Source organism: Hippocampus bargibanti, linkage group LG03 (genome assembly GCF_051943395.1).
Source record: "Hippocampus bargibanti isolate YZ-2025 linkage group LG03, ASM5194339v1, whole genome shotgun sequence".
NCBI lineage: Eukaryota > Metazoa > Chordata > Actinopteri > Syngnathiformes > Syngnathidae > Hippocampus > Hippocampus bargibanti.
In genome coordinates, this window is record NC_142736.1 from 4,979,558 (window position 1) to 4,999,752 (window position 20,195).

Below are 20,195 nucleotides of genomic sequence, written 5' to 3' on the forward strand. Positions count from 1 at the left end.
TTTTTGAACACGTCACGTGACCATGACATTCATGAAGCGCATTTAACAGAATGTCTGCTGACTCGTGACGAGGGCGATATGCCCCGAAAAAGAGCCTATTTAAAAATATATATTTTGCCTGCCTTTTAAATAACGAGTTTATATGCGAATATGATGAGGAATAATAAATAAGCAGCGAGTGATTGACGCATTATCGTACGCACAGAAATACCGCTGTGGTATGCGTCAGGAATGTTACATGACTACTTCGGATGAAAAAGAACATGAAATGATTCTATAGCAGCGGTTCGGAGAACGGTGGGCGGAAGGTTGGATGAACAAATGCCCAAATTCAAAGTTTTCTATGCCATCGAGCTTTCATCTCTAACCAGAAACCTGAAAACAAATAGTGATTTCCCACTTTTCTTGAACGCCGCTGGAGGACACCCTCTGCGCATGCGCATAACTCAAAGAGCTAAAATATCACTACTACTTTTTAAAAAACATTTCAGCTGCTTTTCGCGTCGACGATCGCGTCGCATTATAAGTGTATTTTATAATTTTTATTTGCCTTTCGTTTCCGATGCATCCCTCCACGTGAGAACTATTTGGCGTAAACGAGGCGTCCCGATTTTGTCGTCGTTTCGGTCAGACTATGTCGACAAATAAAACAAAGAAAGTCAAAATGGCTACGAAATCTTGTCCAGAATGCGACCAACAGGTGAGCTAAAATGTTCCATTTTACAGTGTCTTTTCATTATTATTATTGTTATTATTATTTTTTTATTTCATTCCATATCTTGGCGTTCGCTGCTTTGGCGGAAATAGGTTGTGTGTCGTGTGGTGCACACGTCTAGTATTTCTTCATTCAGGCCCGCAAATTCCACACCAAAACACTTTAATTCAGATTTTGACTACAAACAAGTCATTATCTTCGTCCTCTGCGACAACAAAATGAATTATTCACATGCCTGTGGATCTACTGAACGTCAACTATTAAGATTTGAAATTTTAAATTGTTTATTCGGTGTTATGCCTTTGTTTATATCTATATCTCTCTCTCTCTGTCTCTCTCTCTCTCTCTCTTTCTCTCTCACCCTATCTCTCTCTCCCCTCCCTCCCTCTAGTTGCCTATATGACTATCTATCTAACTAACTAGCTAGCTAGCTATCTGACAAGCTACTTAACTATCGATCTATCAATCTATCTGTCTGTCTGTCTATCTATATTATCTATTTTATCGATATTCAATTTGATGACATGTTTATTGTGGTCGTACTAGTTCACAGTGAGGCTTGTTTTGACATGTGTTGACAATTTAAATACACGAAAGGGACAAAAATACAGTGATGCCTTAGCTTACGAACTTAATTCGTTCCCAGAAAGTGTATGTAAGGCCAAAAGTTAATCTGCCAAACATTTATTCCCCATAAGAAACCATTAAAATGAGAATAATCCGTTCCCGGGTCCCCATAAAGCATAATTTCCGACTAAATAAGTCTTAAAACTACACAAAATAGACCTTATTTTCTGTATAATAAATATGCTGTTGGATTGTAATAAAAGAAATAAACTGTGCTGTATAATAAAGTGGTTTTATTGACCTTTGTGATGGTCGTTAATGTAGCTGCCTCTTGATGCTATCCGAGTAAAGTTGCCCTGCTTTCTGGGCGATAATACCCTCACTCACACTGTCCCCTGCTAGCTGATTTTCGTTAATCCAAATCAACACAAGTTTTTCAACCTCTTCTATTGCCTGAGACCGTTGCTTAGGCAACACAGAAACACCCTTAGCCGCACGTAGCAATGGTCGACTTAGCATACTAATGCTAAGTCACACAAACGCACACCTTGTTCCTGTTTCTCGAGGATCTCCTTCTTCTGTTCCACCGTCATTTTTTTGTGTCCTCTTCGGCTTAACACTAGCCCGTGCTGGGGTCTTTTTAGGTCCCATAATAGCATGTACTCCACTCGATAACAAACCACGTCTGCACTCAAAGAAAGGGGGTGACGAAAACTAGTCCGCTATGTGGTTTGCTTCGTGTGTTATTGGTAGCATACATCTCTTGGAGTTTAGGATTTTTATTGATAGAAGATGTAGGAAAACAACTGCGGTGTGAGCTATTGCAGCCGTGCGCACAGCAAGGCCTTCAGGAAGTGACAAACATGCGCCGCCTTTCTTTTTCTATTTCTTTTTTTCCCCCTCAGATCCCCGTAGCGTGCAAGTCGTGCCCGTGCGGCTTCGTGTTCATTAGCAGGAAACTCCTCAACGCCAAGTTGAACGAGTGCTCGTCAGCCCACGCGGCAGGTGAGTCCATTCCTTTGCTAACCAAAACATCAGCACCGAGGCAGGCCCAATGACCTTTGACAGAGGAACTACATGTTTATGTTTCGTATAATTGTGTAAAAAGGGGGTGTGGAGGGTGCAGATCCGGACTTGTTATAGTTCCAGGAACTTGGCTAGCTGTGAAATGTCGAGTGTAACTTGCTATCTATTAGCTATCTGGCTAGCTAGCTCGCTGGCTATATGGATATCTAGCTGGCGAGCTATCTAGCTAGATATCTAGATTTTTTTTTCCGGATTAGGGAATTTCCGTTTGACAGAATTCCTTATGAGAGATGACTTATGACAGTTTAGCTAGCTAGCAAGCTAGCTACCTATCTATTTGATATCTATTAGCTATCTAGCTGGCTCGCTAGCTATCTAGCTAGCTATCGTTTAGCTATCTTGCTGGCTAGGGAGCTATCTATTAGCGACTGTACCCTGTGACTGTAAAGTAACCTTAAGAATTTTGAAAGGTGCTTGTAAATGAAATGTATTATGATTATTATTATTATTATTACTGTATTAGCTAGCTTTCTATCTATTTGAGTTACATTCGGGTTGAGTGAACGCTGGCGAATGTGGCTACCGCTACTCACCCACAGAAAAACTTATCCTGTAACTGTCAAGTGACATTGAGAGTTTTGAAAGGCGCTCATTTGCTATCTAGCTGGCTAGCTTTCTAGCTATCTATTAGCTAGCGAGCTAGCTTTCTATCTATTTGAGTTACTTTCAGGTTGAGTGAATGCTGGTGATTGTGGCGGCCGCTACTCACCCACAGAAAAACTGATCCTGTGACTGTAAAGTGACCTTGAGAGTTTTGAAAGGCGCTTACAAATGAAATGTATTATTATTATTATTATGTTATTGTTATTAGCTATCTATTAGCAAGCTAGCTAGCTTTGTCTCTATTTGAGTGACTTCCGGGTTGAGTGAACGCGCGTGTGGCTGCCGCTGCTCACCCACAGAAAAAAAAATATCCTGTGACTGAGTAGTGACCTTGAGAGTGTTATTATTATTATTATTATTATTATTATTATTATTATTATTATTATTATGTTTTTTTGCATGTCTGCAGACAAGCTGGAGTCCAAGCGGCGGCGCACGGAGCGCATCCGGCGCGATCGTCTGGACGGCGGCCTGACGTCGGCGTGCGACGGGACGGAAACCAGGAAGCCGCACGTCAAGGCCAACGGGCACGCCGACCCCATCCGCAGGGGGCGGGGCCGACCCAAGACGGTCGGACTCAAGAAACACGAGGATGACAAAGGTGGGGGCGGGGTCAGGGGTGGGGGGGCGGTGAGGTGCCCGCCGGCGGCTAATGACGGCGCTGTGTTTGCTTTAGAGAAACAAGAGAAGGAAGTGGACGTGTACGCGGGCCTGTCGGACGAGCGGGCCTTCGTGTTCTCGGTGGCGTTGGCCGAAATCAACCGCAAGATCCTGGCCCAGACGCTCATTTTGTAGACGGGCGCCGACTTTCACCAGGAGCCCACCAAAGCGGACTTTGAAATCACGCTCGCCGTCTCAACTGGACTTCCCCCAGGAAGTACCAGGCTGGCTGGTCTCGACCCGCGAGGCTAGGCTAGGCTAGGCTAGGCTAGGCTGCTCGGACTCAGTTACGAATGAGCGAGGAGGTCTTGATCCGGCCGACAAGCTCCAGGTGCAATGATACCTTGGCTTACGAACTTAATTGGTGTCCAGAAAGTGTGTGTAAGGCGAAAAGTGTGTATCCCAAAAAATTATTTCCCATAGGAAACCATTAAAATGATAATAATCAGTTCCCAGGTCCCCATAAAACATAATTTTCTACTTTCTAAGCCTTAAAACTACACAAACTATATCTTATTTTTTGTATAATAAATGTGTTGTGGTATTGTAATTAAAGAAATAAACTGTACTGTATAATAAAGTTGTTTTATTTACCTTTGTGATGGTTGTTGATGGCTTGATGGAATGGATAGCTTTTTGCATCAAGTGTCTCAAGGGGTTCTGGGTTGTACATCTTGGAAGTTGTGATATTGCAACAGAAACAGATGCAAGCAGACACACTAGAAACTTCATTAATAGCTGGTTCCCTTGCTTGTCTTTTCATTTCAAATTGAACTGATGGCTAGTGCGGGTTATTTATGGAGCCTGATTGATGGGAATTTTAACCTTGCAGTCTACACTCTGCCTTTGAACTATCAAAGTCGAAACAAGTCCAAATGTCACTGTTTTTTTTATCCATTTTGTCACTCTCTCTGTCGTCTGCCTGTCTCTTTAATGTTTAAACCACCTCCCCTCACTGCTGCGTTCTTGACCAATCACGTGGCGTTAACCGAAGACTGGGGGCGGGGAATAAAGGACCAAAACAAGCCGGGTGCCATTTTCTTCTCGGAGAACGGGCTTGTTCGCGAACGACACATCACTCATTGCTGCAGCTCCGTGTGTATCCCGAAAAATAGTTTGTCTACCAAGGTAAAATTTTCATTAATTTAACGTTCGTAAACCGAAAAGTTTGGAAGCCAAGGGTTTCCTAAACCGAGGTATCACTATACAGTGAGACCTCAACTTACAAACACCTTAACTTACAAACTTTTTGTCTTACAAACGTCGAATTTATGAAAATTAAACCTTATAATAAGCACTATTTTCATAATACACGCCCACCACGGCTGGCGGAGTGATCTTCGGCGGAAGCACACGACCGAACAGCACCAGAGGTTAAGTTACCAACAGTCCTTATGGAAGGTGACTCTCCTTCCATAAGCCATTAAAGACCATCCAAAAGGTCAATAAAACTTTATTTTACAGCACAGTTTATTTCTTTAATTACAGTCCTCATGCAATTCCCTTTGACCTTTGACCTCCAACGCCATTCCATCAAGCCATAAATGTAAATAAAGTGACTTTATCATACAATGCAGTGTATTTCTTTCATTGCAATACAATAGCACATTTATTATACACAAAATAAGGTATGTTGTGTGTAGTTTTAAGGCTTATTTAGTTGAAAAGTATATTTTATGGAAACCCGGGAACGGATTATTGCCATTTTAATGGTTTCCTATGGGAATTTTTTTTTTTTGAGATACACACTTTTCGCCTTACACACTCTGTCTGGGAACCAATTAAGTTCATAAATTGAGGTCTCACTGTACTTTTGTTCAAAATGTCACTCCTGTTTGCGATCGGCCATCCCCTTCCAGCGCCTGCAAGTGCCCCCCCCTGCCCTCGGTGACACCTCGGTTTACAAACTCTTTAGCTAACGAACCTTTCGCCTTACAAACATTAAATTTGCGAGAATATAATCTTGGCATGCAAACTGGTTTTCGGGAAACACACGGAGCGCCACAATGGCTGGGGGACTACTTTTCGTCACCACCTTTCTTTGAGTGCAGACGTGGTTTGTTATCGAGTGGAGTGCTTTTGCTATTATGGGAGTGAAAAAAGACCCCACCACAGGCCAGTATTAAGCCCAAGAGGACACAAAAGAACATGACGGTCGAGTAGAAGAAGGACATCATCGAACAACACCAACGAGGTGTGTGTTTGCGTGCAGCAATGGTCTCGGGCAATAGAAGAGGTTGAAAAACCTCTGTGTATTTGGATGAATGAAAAGCAGCTAGCAGGGGACAGTATGAGTGAGGGTATTATCGCAGAGAAAGCACGGCAACTTGACTCAGATATCAAGAGGCAACGACATCAACAACCATCACAAATGTCCATAAAACCACTTTATTATACAGTACAGTTTATTTCTTTCATTACTATACAATAGTACATTTATTATACATAAAATAAGGTATATTTTGTGTAGTTGAAAATTATGTTTTATTGGGACCTGGGAACGGATTATTCTCATTTTTAATGGTTTCTTATGGGAAATAAATATTTGGAAGACACATTTTTTGCCTTACACACACTTTCTTGGAACCAATTATGTTCATAAGCTGAGGTATCACTGTATGTTGTGTAGTTTTAAGGCTTATTTAGTAGAAAATTATGTTTTATGGGAACCTGAGAACGGATTATTCTCATTTGAATGGTTTCTTATGGGAAATAAATATTTGGAAGACACATTTTTTGCCTTACACACACTTTCTGGGAACCAATTATGTTCGTAAGCTGAGGTATCACTGTATGTTGTGTAGTTTTAAGGCTTATTTAGTAGAAAAATATGTTTTATGGGAACCTGAGAACGGATTATTCTCATTTGAATGGTTTCTTATGGGAAATAAATATTTGGAAGACACACTTTTGGCCTTACACACACTTTCTGGGAACCAATTAAGCTGAGGTATCACTGTATTTCCCTCAAAAAAAGACCCTCGTTCCGGAAGTCCCAGAACCTTTTGGGTGCTTGGGAAATAAAGAGTTGGCGTCAGTTTGGCTGGCATCGCATGTCAAGAAGATGTGTAATCCGGTTCTGGCTTGCGATTGGCCGTTGACTTGTAGCCCCGCCCCCTCGGTAAATCCCTGCCAGGCTTGGATTTTGTGTGATGAGTGCGTCGCCGCCGTGTCGTTGACCTCCGCTGTACAAATAAAAATGATTTATGCCAAGGTTATCGCCGTTTGACCGCTCAGTCATCAGCTTTTCACACACACACACACACACACACACACACACACACACACACACACACACACACACACACACACACACACACACACACACACAAATGGCGCCTGTGTAAACAGTAACCAAACTGCACGTGTGAGCTTCGAACTTTGTTACCGTCAAGTTCAACGAAGAAGAAGAAAAAAAAGTGAAAAGTGTCACTCGCCTTGGACTGGATGCAGCAGGAACCACATCGCAGTGAGTTGATTTCTTTCTTTTGAAAAATGGGTCAAAATGTCCGCCAATGGAAATGGCCTTGATTGGCTCATTCTGGTTTTCCGTTCCTCATGTTTGGTTAAAAAAAATAAATCCAGCCAAACGATCGTCATGAAAGTCATCTTACCAGGTCCATACGCGAATTTACTGCTAGCTAGCCTGTACACTGCTTATTAGCTTTCACGCTTGCTTTCTGCTGTCTTTCGCAGAAGTATCTTGACGCTAAAGTTAGCATGGGGGACCAAGACTACTATTTGATACTAGTTGACACAAATCCCCAGCAGACAAATCATTTCCAACGGAACTTGGGCGCCATCTTGTGCATTTTCTGGGACGCTACATTGGAGTCCAGACGCCTCAAAATGACCCGGAAGGACTTCTTTAATCGATCGCAAACATGTATGCTTTCCTCTTCAGAACTATTTGAATCATACTCATAACTGGATGAGTAACAAGAAAGCATCTTCTCCGAATCTGAACTCTCTGAAGCCATTGTTTTGATTCTGGAGCAAGGCAGTTTGTGAAGAAGTATCCTGGCGTGATGTCACGAACAAGGGGGCGGGACTTTCTGAATCTGCCCAGTTCCAAGCTCATTTTGCGGCAGTTTTGGGACACTTTTTATTGGTGTTGTGCATTTGACTAAAAGGATTGATTGGATGACTGGCGTGTAATAATAACAATAATAATAATAATAATAATAATAATAAAGAAGAATTCATTTGATTTCTAAGCGGCTTTCCAAACTCTAAAGGTCATTTTACAGTCACAGGATATTTTTGTTTCTGTGGGTGAGCAGCGGCAGCCACACGCGCCAGCGTTCACTCAACCCGGAAGTAACTCAAATAGATAGCAAGCTAGCTAGCTAGCAAATAGATAGCTAATAGCTAGTGAATAGATAACTATTAGCTAGCAAATAGAAAGCTAATAGCTAGCAAATAGATAGCTAATACCTAGCGAATATAGCTAATACATAGCGAATAGATAGCTAATACCTCGCCAATAGAGCGAATACATAGCAAATAGATAGCTAATACCCAGCGGATGGATAGCTAATACCTAGTGAATAGATAGCTAAATGCTCGCTAGCTATATAGCTAATAGATACAGTCTCTAGCTAAATAGCTAGATAGCCAGCTAGCAAGCATAGAAAAAAAAACAGATACAGTGTAGAAGTGTGGTAGCAGCTACTGTGGCATGCCAGGCTTCTTCAGTAGCTTCTTCAGCGGCCTCAGGAAGTCCATCTTCTTTAGGGCCTTTTTCAGGATGGACTTGGCGTTGACCTCCCATTTCATAACAATTGTCAAATTCCCCAAAAAATCTTATTCGTTGCAGGCATGTTTGGCGGCTGCTTGCTTCTCTTCGTCTTCCTCTCGGGTAAAGGCAACCAACAAATGCATGGAAACAGCTGACGCCGCCAGTCGGACGCCCGCGGAGGTGTTTGACCTTTGACCTTCCATTCAGGGTTGCCTCGAGCGTCACCGCACGACGATCGCCCGTCGCCGGACAACAAGGTCGCCATGACGGATGAGCAGAGGGAATACCTGCGATGGTTTTATCGCATCGAGGATCGTAAGAACCGTCGCTCATTGGGAAAAGCACATGTGACCTTTCCGTGGCAAAGGTCATGGGAACATAATAATAATAATAATAATAATTATAATAATAATACATTTCATTTCTAAGCGCCTTTCAAAACTTTCAAGGCCACTTTGCAGTCACAGGATCAGTTTTTCTGTGGGTGACCAGCTTTATTATAACATAATAACTTAATTATAACATAGCACATTTATTATACATAAAATAAGGTATATTTTGTGTAGTTTTATAGAAATGTAGAAATGTAGAAAAAGAATGTAGTTATGTAGAAAATTAGAAAGTAGAAAATTATGTTTAATAAGGACCTGGGAACGGATTATTCTCATTTTAATGGTCTCCTATGGGAAATTATTTTTTGGGATACACACTTTTTGCCTTACACACTCTGTCTGGGAACCAATTAAGTTCGGAAGCCAATGTATCACTGTAGGTAGCAAATAGTTAGGTAGCTAGCTTGCTAGCTAGCTAGACTGTCATAAGTCTTCTCTCATAAGGAATTCTGTCAAACGGATTCTGTCAAATCTCTTCCAGCGACGGTGTGGAAGTTTGCGCTGTTGGGGTTGGCCTTCGTCTGCCTTCTGGTGGGCTTCCTCTTGCTGGGAATGGGCGCCATGGCGAGCAGGTGCGCCCGCCCCCGTCCAAAATGCAAATAAAGTAGCCTCGCAAGCTAACGCCGCCGCCGATGTGCGCGTGCAGGAGTAGGAGGAAGATCGCCAAGTACAAGGCGGCCGCCGCCGTGGCCCGCAAAGACGACGAGGACGGCGCCCTCGCCTGCGCCACCCCGTCTCTGACGCACAGCCCCATGCGGTGGAGCCCCGCCCCCTGCAACGGCGGCGACCCCGGCGACGTGAAAGCGGACGCCATCGTGGTGACGTGGAAGGATGGAAACACTTCCTGCCTCTACCCCGACAGCCGAGATGGCGTCGAGGCCGAGCTTGGCCCGCCCCTGCCGGATGACGACGACGTCAAGCACGGACAAGACGAATGAACTGCGACCTCGACCTCCGACCTCTGACCTCGGGCCTTTTAAGCGGCTGCGCATTCACATTCGCTCATGGGTTGACGATGACCACGAATCGTTCAATGCAAAGGAAAAAAACATTATCACCAGTGGTGGGCCGTCAGGGCCTGCAAGGCCTTCTCTGCTGGCCTAAAACTATCTGAATCACAGACGCCTCCTCTAATTCCATTTAAGATGCACTATGTCACCTCCAAACAGTGGTGGAGTGTCAGGGCCTGCAAGGCCTTCTCCGCTGGCCTAAAAATAACGGAATCACAGACCCCTCCTCTAGTTCCATTTAAGATGCACTGTGTCACCTCCAAACAGTGGTGGAGTGTCAGGGCCTGCAAGGCCTTCTCTGCTGGCCTAAAAATAACGGAATCACAGACCCCTCTAGTTCCATTTAAGATGCACTATGTCACCTCCAAACAGTGGTGGAGTGTCAGGGCCTGCAAGGCCTTCTCCGCTGGCCTAAAAATAACGGAATCACAGACGCCTCCTCTCATTCCATTTAAGTTGCACTGTGTCGCCACTAAACAGTGGTGGAGTGTCAGGGCCTGCAAGGCCTTCTCTGCTGGCCTAAAAATAACGGAATCACAGACCCCTCCTCTATTTCCATTTAAGTTTCTCCATGTCACCTCCAAATAGTGGTGGAGTATCAGGGCCTGCAAGGCCTTCTCTGCTGGCCTAAAAATAACGGAATCACAGACGCCTCCTCTCGTTCCATTTAAGTTGCACTGTGTCGCCACCAAACAGTGGTGGAGTGTCATGGCCTGCAAGGCCTTCTCTGCTGGCCTAAAAATAACGGAATCACAGACCCCTCCTCTAGTTCAATTTAAGCTGCACGATGTCACCTCCAAACAGTGGTGGAGTGTCAGGGCCTGCAAGGCCTTCTCTGCTGGCCTAAAACTAACAGAATCACATATGCCTCCTCTCGTTCCATTTAAGTTGCACTGTGTCACCACCAAACAGTGGTGGATTGTCAGGGCCAACAAGGCCTTCTTTGCTGGCCTAAAAATAACGGAATCACAGACGCCTCCTCTCATTCCATTTAAGATGCACTATGTCACCTCCAAACAGTGGTGGAGTGTCAGGGCCGGCAAGGCCTTCTCTGCTGGCCTAAAAATAACGGAATCACAGACGCCTCCTCTCATTCCATTTAAGTTGCACTGTGTCGCCACCAAACAGTGGTGGAGTGTCAGGGCCTGCAAGGCCTTCTCTGCTGGCCTAAAAAGAACGGAATCTCAGACCCCTCCTCTATTTCCATTTAAGTTGCACTATGTCACCTCCAAACAGTGGTGGAGTGTCAGGGCCTGCAAGTCCTTCTCCGCTGGCCTAAAAATAACGGAATCACAGACCCCTCCTCTATTTCCATTTAAGTTTCTCCATGTCACCTCCAAATAGTGGTGGAGTGTCAGGGCCTGCAAGACCTTCTCTGCTGGCCTAAAAATAACAGAATCGCAGACGCCTCCTCTAGTTCAATTGAAGCTGCACGATGTCACCTCCAAACAGTGGTGGAGTATCAGGGCCTGCAAGGCCTTCTCTGCTGGCCTAAAAATAACGGAATCACAGACGCCTCCTCTCGTTCCATTTAAGTTGCACTGTGTCGCCACCAAACAGTGGTGGAGTGTCAGGGCCTGTAAGGCCTTCTCTGCTGGCCTAAAAAGAACGGAATCTCAGACCCCTCCTCTATTTCCATTTAAGTTTCTCCATGTCACCTCCAAATAGTGGGGGAGTATCAGGGCCTGCAAGGCCTTCTCTGCTGGCCTAAAAATAACGGAATCACAGACCCCTCCTCTAGTTCCATTTAAGTTGCACTATGTCACCTCCAAACAGTGGTGGAGTGTCAGGGCCTGCAAGGCCTTCTCTGCTGGCCTAAAAATGACAGAATCGCAGACGCCTCCTCTAGTTCAATTTAAGCTGCACGATGTCACCTCCAAACAGTGGTGGAGTATTAGGGCCTGCAAGGCCTTCTCTCCTCTTCTTTTCCTTTCGGCTTTTCCCTTCAGGGGTCGTCACAACGAATCAATGTCCTCCATCTATCCCAGTTTTGTTTGTCCATGAATTCTTATTAAATCATTCCAAATTATTTTTTAGCTATCTTTCATTGATTTTCCCTGTTGTACGTTTTCATATTGAAGCATTGAACCAATCACATTTCATCAATTCTTTGTTAGCAGGGTAAAAAAATCAACCTGCACGGCTTCACCATCAGTTCTGCAGGCCCTGAAGCATCAAATACGTGTCGATCAAACTGTTGCTTGAACCAATCAGAGTTGGCAAACCAAGGCCTGCTAAAGGTGCTGGAAACGTCAGCGTTTTTGCAAACTTTGATTGGCTAGCCACTATTGATAAGCGCATACTGGCCAGAGGTAGCACATTGTATCGGTAGTGAGCTGCATAAGCAAATATACTATTGTGTTGACTTAAACAGCTTCTTCCCCCAAGCTATTAACTCTCTAAACAGTAACCCAAATAGAACTGTATAGCGCCTCCATTTTTCTTATGGTGATACTAGTGCAGCGTGTTCTACACATTCTTTGTGTGTTCTACATACTTGGCAATAAAGATGATTCTGATAGTAAAAATTCAAACCGTTTAATGACAGTTTTTCTTAAGTTTCTTCAAGTCACAAGTTATTTCCTGGCCAACAGCACCCTCTAGTGGACGGACGTGTAGTCACATCACACCACACCCGCAGCTGTGGATTGATTCAGACGTAGCATGACTGAAGGCCTTGGAGTGACATGCTCGGCCCGCCACTGTTCATAACTTAATTGTGAATAATGCGATATAGAAGATCAAACGGTCGCACTTTGTGTGCTTGTGAGTGGACAATCAAGTGAAATGTGTCGATTTTTGTGTGTTTGTGGGTGTGTGCGTGACTGTAAAGTGTCCTTGCGAGTTTTGAAAGGCGCTTAGAAATTAATATTGGATTATTATTATTATTATTATTATTATTATTATTATTATTATTATTATTATTATTATGAATCCAAAGTTGCCGCTGAAAGGTTGAAAGGGAATTTTAGGTGTAGTGTGAGGGTAAATGCGACAGAGGGCGCCGTAGTTCGGCTAAATCCACCAACGAAGAAGGAAAAATACCGGAAGTAGTTTGTCAATATGGCGGCGCCCGTGTCAGGCTCAGATCTCGTACATTTTTTGCCTTAACCTTCTCGTCGCGAGGGCCACATTAAAAAAACTAAGTGAATAAAGTCGGACTTTCGGGACCTTATGTGAAAATGCGGAGCTGGGGCGGGACGGCTGGGCACTCGCTGGCTGTCCTCCGCCTCCTCCGGCCCGGCGGCGGCGGGGCGTCCGCTGGGCGAAAGACGCAGAGCCCGTGGCCGCCGCGGGGACCGCGCAGGAGGCTTTGCTCGTCCGGGCCCCCCTGGAGGCTCCTGTTTTTGGGCTCGGATCACTTCGCCGCGGAGTCTCTCAAGATCCTCGCGGCAGACAGGTCAGACGAACCCCGAAGGATCGGCGGGGGGTTGGGGGTAACCGGTCGCGGCGCGTCCTTCTCACGCTCGCCGACTCCGCCTCAGGAGCCGCGGCGGCGGCGGCGTCGTGTCGTCGCTGGAGGTGGCGACGCTGAGCGCCGACGTGCCGGTGGCGGACTTGGCCCGGCGCGAGCGTCTGCCACTGCACCGGTGGCCGCTGGGAGAGGTGCGGGGACGCTTTGACGCGGGCGTGGTCGTGTCCTTCGGTTATTTGCTCCGCCGAAGACTCATCGACGAGTTTCCCTGGTGAGAAAGTCCCCGTGGAAACTTTGTTTTTGGTGGCGAGATGGAGAGCCGCGAGTCGTTCCGCTGCCGGTAGAGCGCCTGGCTATAATTTTAATGCATCATTATAATAAATCACACGACGACACAAAATTCCACTCCATTGCCAAATGACTTAATAAGGACTTTATAGACTCTGAATCATCTATGACAGCCCAAGGGGGAAAAAACAGTGTTCGGTCCGTTACAAATGATGTTGTATTAGCTAGCTAGCTAGCTGTCTAGCTGGCTGGCTGTTAGCTGGCTAGCTGTTGGCTATCTATTAGCTATCTGTTAGCTATTTATTAGCTGTTTATTAACTAGCTGGCTAGCTGTTGGCTATCTGGCTATCTATTAGCTATCTGTTAGCTATTTATTAGCTGTTTATTAACTAGCTGGCTAGCTGTTGGCTATCTGGCTATCTATTAGCTATTTATCAGCTATCCATTAGCTAGCTGGCTAGCTATTAGCTGGCTGGCTGTATGCTGTCTAGCTCGCTAGCTGTTTGCTATCTGGCTATCTATTACCTATTTATTAGCTATCCATTAGCTAGCTAGCTTTCTATCGATTTAAGTTACTTTGAGGTTTAGTGAACGCTGGCGCTGGTCTTTTTCTGGGCGTCTTTCAGCGGGGTCTTGAACGTGCACCCCAGCCTTCTTCCTCGCTGGCGCGGTCCGGCGCCCATCTTCCACACCATCCTTAATGGAGACGCCGTGACGGGGGTGACCATCATGCAAATACGAGCTGACCGGTGGGTGTCCGAGTGAACTTTGACCCAAACTAAGGGGCGTGGCTTGAGGGTTGCCGGGGCCCGTCTTGCAGGTTCGACGTGGGTCCCATCCTGAACCAGACCGTCCACGCCGTCCCCGAGACCAGCACGGCAGACCAGCTGGCCGATGTCCTCGCCGTTGAAGGGGCTCAGCTGGTGGGTGGCGCTTATTATTATTATTATTATTATTATGATAATAATCATAATACATTTCATTTCTAAGCGCCTTTCAGAACTCTCAAGGTCACTTTACAGTCACAGTTTTTCTGCGGGTGAGCAACGGTAGCCACACGCGCCAGCGTTCACTCAACCCGAAAGTAAGTCAAATAGATAGAAAGCTAGCGAGCTCATAGATAGCTAATAGATAGCCAGCTAGTCAGCTAGATAACAAGATAGTTATATAGGTAATAGATAGCTAGCTAGATAGCCAGCTAGCCAGCCAGATAGCTATAGCTAATAGATAGCTAACAGATAGCTATTAGATAGCAAATAGATAGCTAGCTAGAGAGGCAGCGAGATAGCCAACTAGACAGAAAGAACAAGGTGATTATTATTATATTATTTTGGTTGTTAGGATTAGTAGCATTACTACCTGGCTGGCTACCCAGCTGGCTATCTAGCTAGCTACCTAGCTGGCTATCTTGCTAGCTACCTAGCTGGCTATCTATTTGCTATCTATTAGCTATCTGGCTGGCTAGCTATCTATTATTTATATGGCTATCTAGCTACCTAGCTAGCTGTCTATCTATTAGCTGTCTATTGGCTATCTATTAACTAGCTAGCTTTGTATCTATTTAAGTTATTTCCGGGTTGAGTGAACGCTGGCGCATGTGGCTGCCGCTGCTCACCCACAGAAAAACTTCTCATGTGACTGTAAAATGACCTTGAGAGTTTTGAAAGGCGCTTAGAAATGAAATGTATTGTTATTCTTATAATAATAATAATTGTTATTATTATCATCATTTGCTAGCTATTTGCTATCTATTAGCTATCTGGCTACTAGCTATTAGCTGTCTAGCTAGCTATCTATTCACTATCTGACTGGGTATCTAGCTGGCTGGCTATCGAGCTCGGTATCTGTTGGCTATCGATTGGCTAGCTAGCTAGCTTTCTATCTATTTGAGTTACCTCCGGGTGGTGCCATCTCGCCAAAGCGATCCCGTTTTTTTGTGCAAAAACAGCTGCTGGAGACCCTCCGCGACTTACCTGGGAGGATAGCCGAGAAGCGGGAGCAAAGCCCGTCCGGCGTCACTTTTGGTAAGCCCCCTTTGATCCCGTTGCACCCCATTGAGGCTTGACGTTTGCCGTTGTGCCGACAGCCCCCAAGATCAGCGCCTCAATGAGTTGGATCGTGTGGGAGGAGCACACGTGCCAACACATCGACCGCCTCTACCGGGCCGTCGGATCGCGGGTCAGTCGCCGCCGCCGCATCAACCCCCCCCCCCCCAATTGGGAATGATCATTTCGTTTGATTGACCCCCGCTAATAGCTAGCTAGCTCGCTAAAAGATAGCTAGATGGCTAATGTGTTTCCTGACTCAAATAGCTAGCTAGCTTGATATACAGCTAATAGGCAGCCAGATAGCCAACAGCTAGCCAGATTGCCAGCCAACAGCTAGCTAGATAGCCAGCAGCTAGACAGCTAATAGCTAGCCAGATAGACAACTAACAGCTAGCTAGATAGACAGATAGCCAAATGCTAGCCAGATAGCCAGCCATCAGCTAGCTAGATATCTAACTGCTAGAGAGCTAGATATCCAACAGCTAGACAGCTATTAGCTAGCCAGATAGACAACTAACAGCTGGCCGGATCGATAGATAGCTAACAGATAGATAGCTAATAGATAGCAAGCTAGCTTGCTAAAAACCAGCTAGGAAGCTAGCGAGCTAATCGATACCTAGCTCGCTAATAGATAGCTAGATAACTAATGTGTTTCCTTACTCAAATAGTTAGCTAGACAGCTAATAGCCAGCCAGGAAACCAACAGCCAGCCAGATAGCAAGCCAACAGCTAGCTAGATAGATAGCTAACAGCTATCCAGCTAGATAGCCAACAACTAGACAGCTAATATCTAGCCAGATAGACAGTAAATAGCTAGCCAAATAGGCAGCTAACAGCTCGCCAGCTAGATAGATAGATAGCTAACAGCTAGATAGCCGACCAGATAGATATTTAATCGATAGCAATCTAGCTAGCTAATAGCCAGCTAGAGAGCCGACAGCTAATAGCTGGACAGCTAATAGCTAGCCAAATAGACAGCTGCCAGCTAGCCAGATAGATAGATAGCTAACAGCTAGATATCCGACCAGATAAATAGCTAATGGATAGCAAGCTAGCTTCCTAATAGCCAGCTAGAAAGCTAGTAGCTAATAGCTAGCTAGCTCGATAATAGATAGCTAGATGGCTAATGTGTTTCCTGACTCAAATAGGTAGCTAGCTAGCTAGGCAGCTAATAGCCAACCAGATAGCCAACAGCCAGCCACATAGCCAGCCAACAGCTAGCTAGATAGATAGCTAACAGCTAGCCAGCTATATAGACATCAGCTAGACAGCTAATAACTAGTCAGATAGAAAGACAGCTAACAGCTAGATAGCCGACCAGATAGATAGCTAATAGATAGACAGCAAATAGCTAGCCAGATAGAAGGACAGCTAACAGCTAGATAGACGACCAGATAAATAGCTAATAGATAGCAAGCTAGCTTCCTAATAGCCAGCTAGAAAGCTAGTAGCTAATAGCTAGCTAGCTCGATAATAGATAGCTAGATGGCTAATGTGTTTCCTGACTCAAATAGGTAGCTAGCTAGCTAGGCAGCTAATAGCAAACCAGATAGCCTACAGCCAGCCACATAGCCAGCCAACAGCTAGCTAGATAGATAGCTAACAGCTAGCCAGCTATATAGCCATCAGCTAGACGGCTAATAACTAGTCAGATAGACAGCTAATAGCTAGCCAGATAGAAAGACAGCTAACAGCTAGATAGCCGACCAGATAGATAGCTAATAGATAGCAAGCTAGCTTGCTAATATCCAGCTAGATAGCTAGTATGTTTCCTGACTTGACTTGAAGATTGCATTGGTAAATGAACTTCATCAATTGCTTTTGTTCTTGTGCAGTTTCCTCTGAGGACCACATGGATGGGAGGCACCATCAAGCTGGTGGACTTTGTGGGGAGGTGTCACATCTCTTTTGCAGGCCAGTCTTGACACCCCCTTCCCCCTGACGCTGCCTCGGCAACCATCGGGATATTCCACTTATACTTTTTTTGGGGGGGGGGTTTCAGATGCGGGCGTGAAGCCAACACCGGGATGGGTGACCTTTCGCAAGGAGTCCAACACGCTGGCCGTCTGCTGCAAGGTTGGGGCACAGCAGGATTTTACGAAATCCTTCAATCGGCGCTGGTGGTCAAGCGACTTTTTTTTCTCAATTTCGATAATAATGTCATGAAAATTGTAATTGATTCGTTGCCATTCCCAAATTTAATCAGTTTTTGCCGATAAAGCGCTGGTCACACCTCTGGCAATGTTTCCCTTTCCACTAGGGGGCAGCATTGGCCTTTTGTCATTGTTAGTGCTTTGTTACAGCTCGTTAAAGCGCTAACATCTATATAGCTATCGAGCTGGGTTTCTTTCTATTTGAGCTACTTCCGGGTTGAGTGAACGCTGGCGCTGCTCACCCACAGAAAAACTTCTCCTGTGACTAAAAAGTGACCTTGAGAGTTTTGAAAGGGGCTTAGAAATGAAATTTATTTTTAATATTATTATTATTATCATCATCATTATTATTATTATTATCATTTGCTAGCTATTTGCTATCTATTAGCTATCTGGCTAGCTAGCCAGCTACCTAGCCAGCTACCTAGCTAGCTATCTATTCACTATCTAACCGACTGGCTATCTAGCTGGCTGGCTATCTCGCTAGGTATCTGTTGGCTATCGATTGGCTAGCTATCTAGCTTTCTATCTATTTGAGTGACTTCCGGGTTTAGTGAACGCTGGCGCGTGTGGCTGCCGCTGCTCACCCACAGAAAAACTTCTCCTGTGACTAAAAAGTGACCTTGACAGTTTTGAAAGGCGCTTAGAAATGAAATGGATTATTATTATCATTTGCTAGGTATTTGCTGTCTATTAGCTATCTATCTAGCTAGCTAGCCAGCTAGCTAGCTATCTAATCACTATCTAACTGACTGGCTATCTGGCTGGCTATCTAGCTCGGTATCTGTTGGCTATCGATTGGCTAGCTAGCTAGCTTTCTATCTATTTGAGTTACTTCCGGGTTGAGTGAACGCTGGCGCGTGTGGCTGCCGCTGCTCACCCACAGAAAAACTTATCGTGTGACTAAAAAGTGACCTTGACATTTTTGAAAGGCGCTAAGAAATGACATTGATTATTATTATTATTATTATCATTTGCTAGCTGTTTGCTAATTATTAGCTATCTAGCTAGCTATCTAGTGACTATCTAACTGACTGGCTATCTACCAGGTTATTAGCTATATATTAGCTTGCAGGCTAGCTTTCTATCTATTTGAGTTACTTTCGGGTTGAGTGAACGCTGGTGCGTGTGGCGTTTGTCTCCAGGACGGCTGGGTGGGCTTCAGGGCGGTGATCCTGAAGAAGCGGCTGACGGCGGCCGACTTTTACAATGGCTACTTGCATCGGGTACTCGGGCCGGGCGGGACCGTCGCGCATCCGGACCGCGGCCACGCCACCTTCGTCAGCCCTGCGGGGGGCCGGGAAGCATCGGAGGGAGAGCCGGCTCGCGGCCACCTCGCGACCGAGAAACGGCGGCGACACGAGTGACTTGTCGGAGGAGCTGCGACACAGTGAAACCAACCCAGTCGCACGCGGCAACGAGTCAACTGCTGAAAAAGTGTCAGCGGAATTTTGGACCGAGGGCCGCCCGGCTTGCCCGCGTGTTTGGACCGACGCGTTTGGATGCGATTGGACAGACGCGATTGGACGAACCCGTTTGGACGAACACGATTGGACGGACGTGATTGGACGGACGCGTCTGGACTGACGTGTTTGGACAATGGCGTCGCACTCATCTTGAAAGTAAAGCATCTTTTTTTTCAAGGCTGCTCACAGTCCCTGATCCACTGCTGTAAAGGATGCTTTGATCCTCTCCTCTTTCACCTCGAACTGCTTCATGTCACAAAGAGGGTACAGCAAGTGCTGATGAATGAATGACTCTCTGTCTATGTTTTGTCATGTTATTCGTTATTTGTTTTGTTTTATTTTTATCTTCAAGATGGCACCGCGTGATTGGCTGCCTTTCCAGCAGCTCCTGTATTTTGTTTTTCTACTTCTTTCTTTCCTTTCCTCTTCCTTTCCTAACTTTGCTGCTGTGAAATGTAAATTTCTCCACTGCGAGACGAATAAATGTACATCCAATCCAATCCGATGACATCCAATGGTGAAAAGGATGTTTTAACTCCTCTTATCCAGAACTGCTTCATGTCACATAGTGGGTACAGCAGGTGTTGAAGATTGAATGACTGTCTTTTGGTGTCACATGTATTTTTTTGTTGTTTTGACTTCAAGATGGTACCATGTGATTGGCTGCCTTTCCAGCAGCTCCTGTAGTTTGTTTTTCTACTTCTTTCTTTCCTTTCCTCTTCCCTTCATAACTTTGCTGCTGTGAAATGTCATTGTCTCCACTGCGAGATGAATAAAGGTACATCCAATCCAGTCCAAATCTTTTTAATTTTGTATCTTTTATTTGCGCTCATGTCAAACATGCATTATAAACACAAATGGAAGTTAATTTGGTTAATGAATTGTTTTTTTCGTTAAGTTTGTCATTCTTCCCATATCAACTCACACAAGAAAACATTTGACATTTGGATTTGGCTGAAAACGGCTTCGCAACGCGCCTTTCAGTGAGCTATCTATTAGCTATCTAGCTAGATATTAGTTATCCATTACCTAGCTAGGTAATTATTCCGGT

The 20,195-nt window shown here is 45.1% G+C and overlaps 3 protein-coding genes across 7 annotated transcripts; all 3 read left to right on the forward strand.

Moving 5' to 3' along the window:
- Positions 1 to 431: 431 nt before the first annotated feature.
- Positions 432 to 4,225, forward strand: hdip1 (HDAC and MIER1 interacting protein 1). The gene is made up of 4 exons (XM_088991728.1): positions 432 to 700; positions 2,188 to 2,287; positions 3,381 to 3,572; positions 3,648 to 4,225. The coding sequence occupies exons 1-4, from the start codon at positions 635 to 637 to the stop codon at positions 3,764 to 3,766; spliced, it is 477 nt and encodes a 158-aa protein (XP_088847854.1). The 5' UTR covers positions 432 to 634; the 3' UTR covers positions 3,767 to 4,225.
- A 2,762-nt stretch (positions 4,226 to 6,987) lies between these two features.
- On the forward strand, positions 6,988 to 12,524 carry LOC148900111 (organic solute transporter subunit beta). The gene is made up of 5 exons (XM_088991724.1): positions 6,988 to 7,100; positions 8,451 to 8,492; positions 8,580 to 8,687; positions 9,246 to 9,336; positions 9,411 to 12,524. The coding sequence occupies exons 1-5, from the start codon at positions 7,079 to 7,081 to the stop codon at positions 9,700 to 9,702; spliced, it is 555 nt and encodes a 184-aa protein (XP_088847850.1). The 5' UTR covers positions 6,988 to 7,078; the 3' UTR covers positions 9,703 to 12,524.
- A 186-nt stretch (positions 12,525 to 12,710) lies between these two features.
- On the forward strand, positions 12,711 to 19,937 carry mtfmt (mitochondrial methionyl-tRNA formyltransferase). 5 transcript variants are annotated; one of them, XM_088991644.1, is made up of 10 exons: positions 12,711 to 13,174; positions 13,260 to 13,460; positions 14,104 to 14,226; positions 14,298 to 14,400; positions 14,478 to 14,561; positions 15,426 to 15,501; positions 15,564 to 15,655; positions 17,361 to 17,439; positions 17,528 to 17,601; positions 18,824 to 19,187. In XM_088991644.1, the coding sequence occupies exons 1-10, from the start codon at positions 12,957 to 12,959 to the stop codon at positions 19,043 to 19,045; spliced, it is 1,272 nt and encodes a 423-aa protein (XP_088847770.1). In that variant the 5' UTR covers positions 12,711 to 12,956; the 3' UTR covers positions 19,046 to 19,187. The 5 variants fall into 5 exon arrangements, with proteins under 5 accessions (XP_088847770.1, XP_088847768.1, XP_088847771.1 ...); XM_088991642.1 differs by having other exon boundaries at positions 12,713 to 13,174; positions 14,468 to 14,516; positions 18,824 to 19,937; XM_088991645.1 differs by having other exon boundaries at positions 12,716 to 13,174; positions 14,478 to 14,516.
- The last annotated feature ends 258 nt before the right edge of the window (positions 19,938 to 20,195 follow it).

Excerpts from the sequence above, each read along its gene's own strand:
- hdip1 (XM_088991728.1), top strand. The coding sequence starts at position 635 with ATGTCGACAAATAAAACAAAGAAAGTCAAAATGGCTACGAAATCTTGT. Across the intron at positions 701-2,187 it reads GTCCAGAATGCGACCAACAG|ATCCCCGTAGCGTGCAAGTC; the intron begins GTGAGCTAAAAT and ends TTTCCCCCTCAG. Across the intron at positions 3,573-3,647 it reads GAAACACGAGGATGACAAAG|AGAAACAAGAGAAGGAAGTG; the intron begins GTGGGGGCGGGG and ends TGTTTGCTTTAG.
- LOC148900111 (XM_088991724.1), top strand. The coding sequence starts at position 7,079 with ATGCAGCAGGAACCACATCGCA. Across the intron at positions 8,493-8,579 it reads TCTCTTCGTCTTCCTCTCGG|GGTTGCCTCGAGCGTCACCG; the intron begins GTAAAGGCAACC and ends CCTTCCATTCAG. Across the intron at positions 9,337-9,410 it reads ATGGGCGCCATGGCGAGCAG|GAGTAGGAGGAAGATCGCCA; the intron begins GTGCGCCCGCCC and ends GTGCGCGTGCAG.
- mtfmt (XM_088991642.1), top strand. The coding sequence starts at position 12,957 with ATGCGGAGCTGGGGCGGGACGGCTGGGCACTCGCTGGCTGTCCTCCGC. Across the intron at positions 14,401-14,467 it reads CCGTTGAAGGGGCTCAGCTG|CGCCTTTCAGAACTCTCAAG; the intron begins GTGGGTGGCGCT and ends TTCATTTCTAAG. Across the intron at positions 17,440-17,527 it reads GTGTCACATCTCTTTTGCAG|ATGCGGGCGTGAAGCCAACA; the intron begins GCCAGTCTTGAC and ends GGGGGGTTTCAG.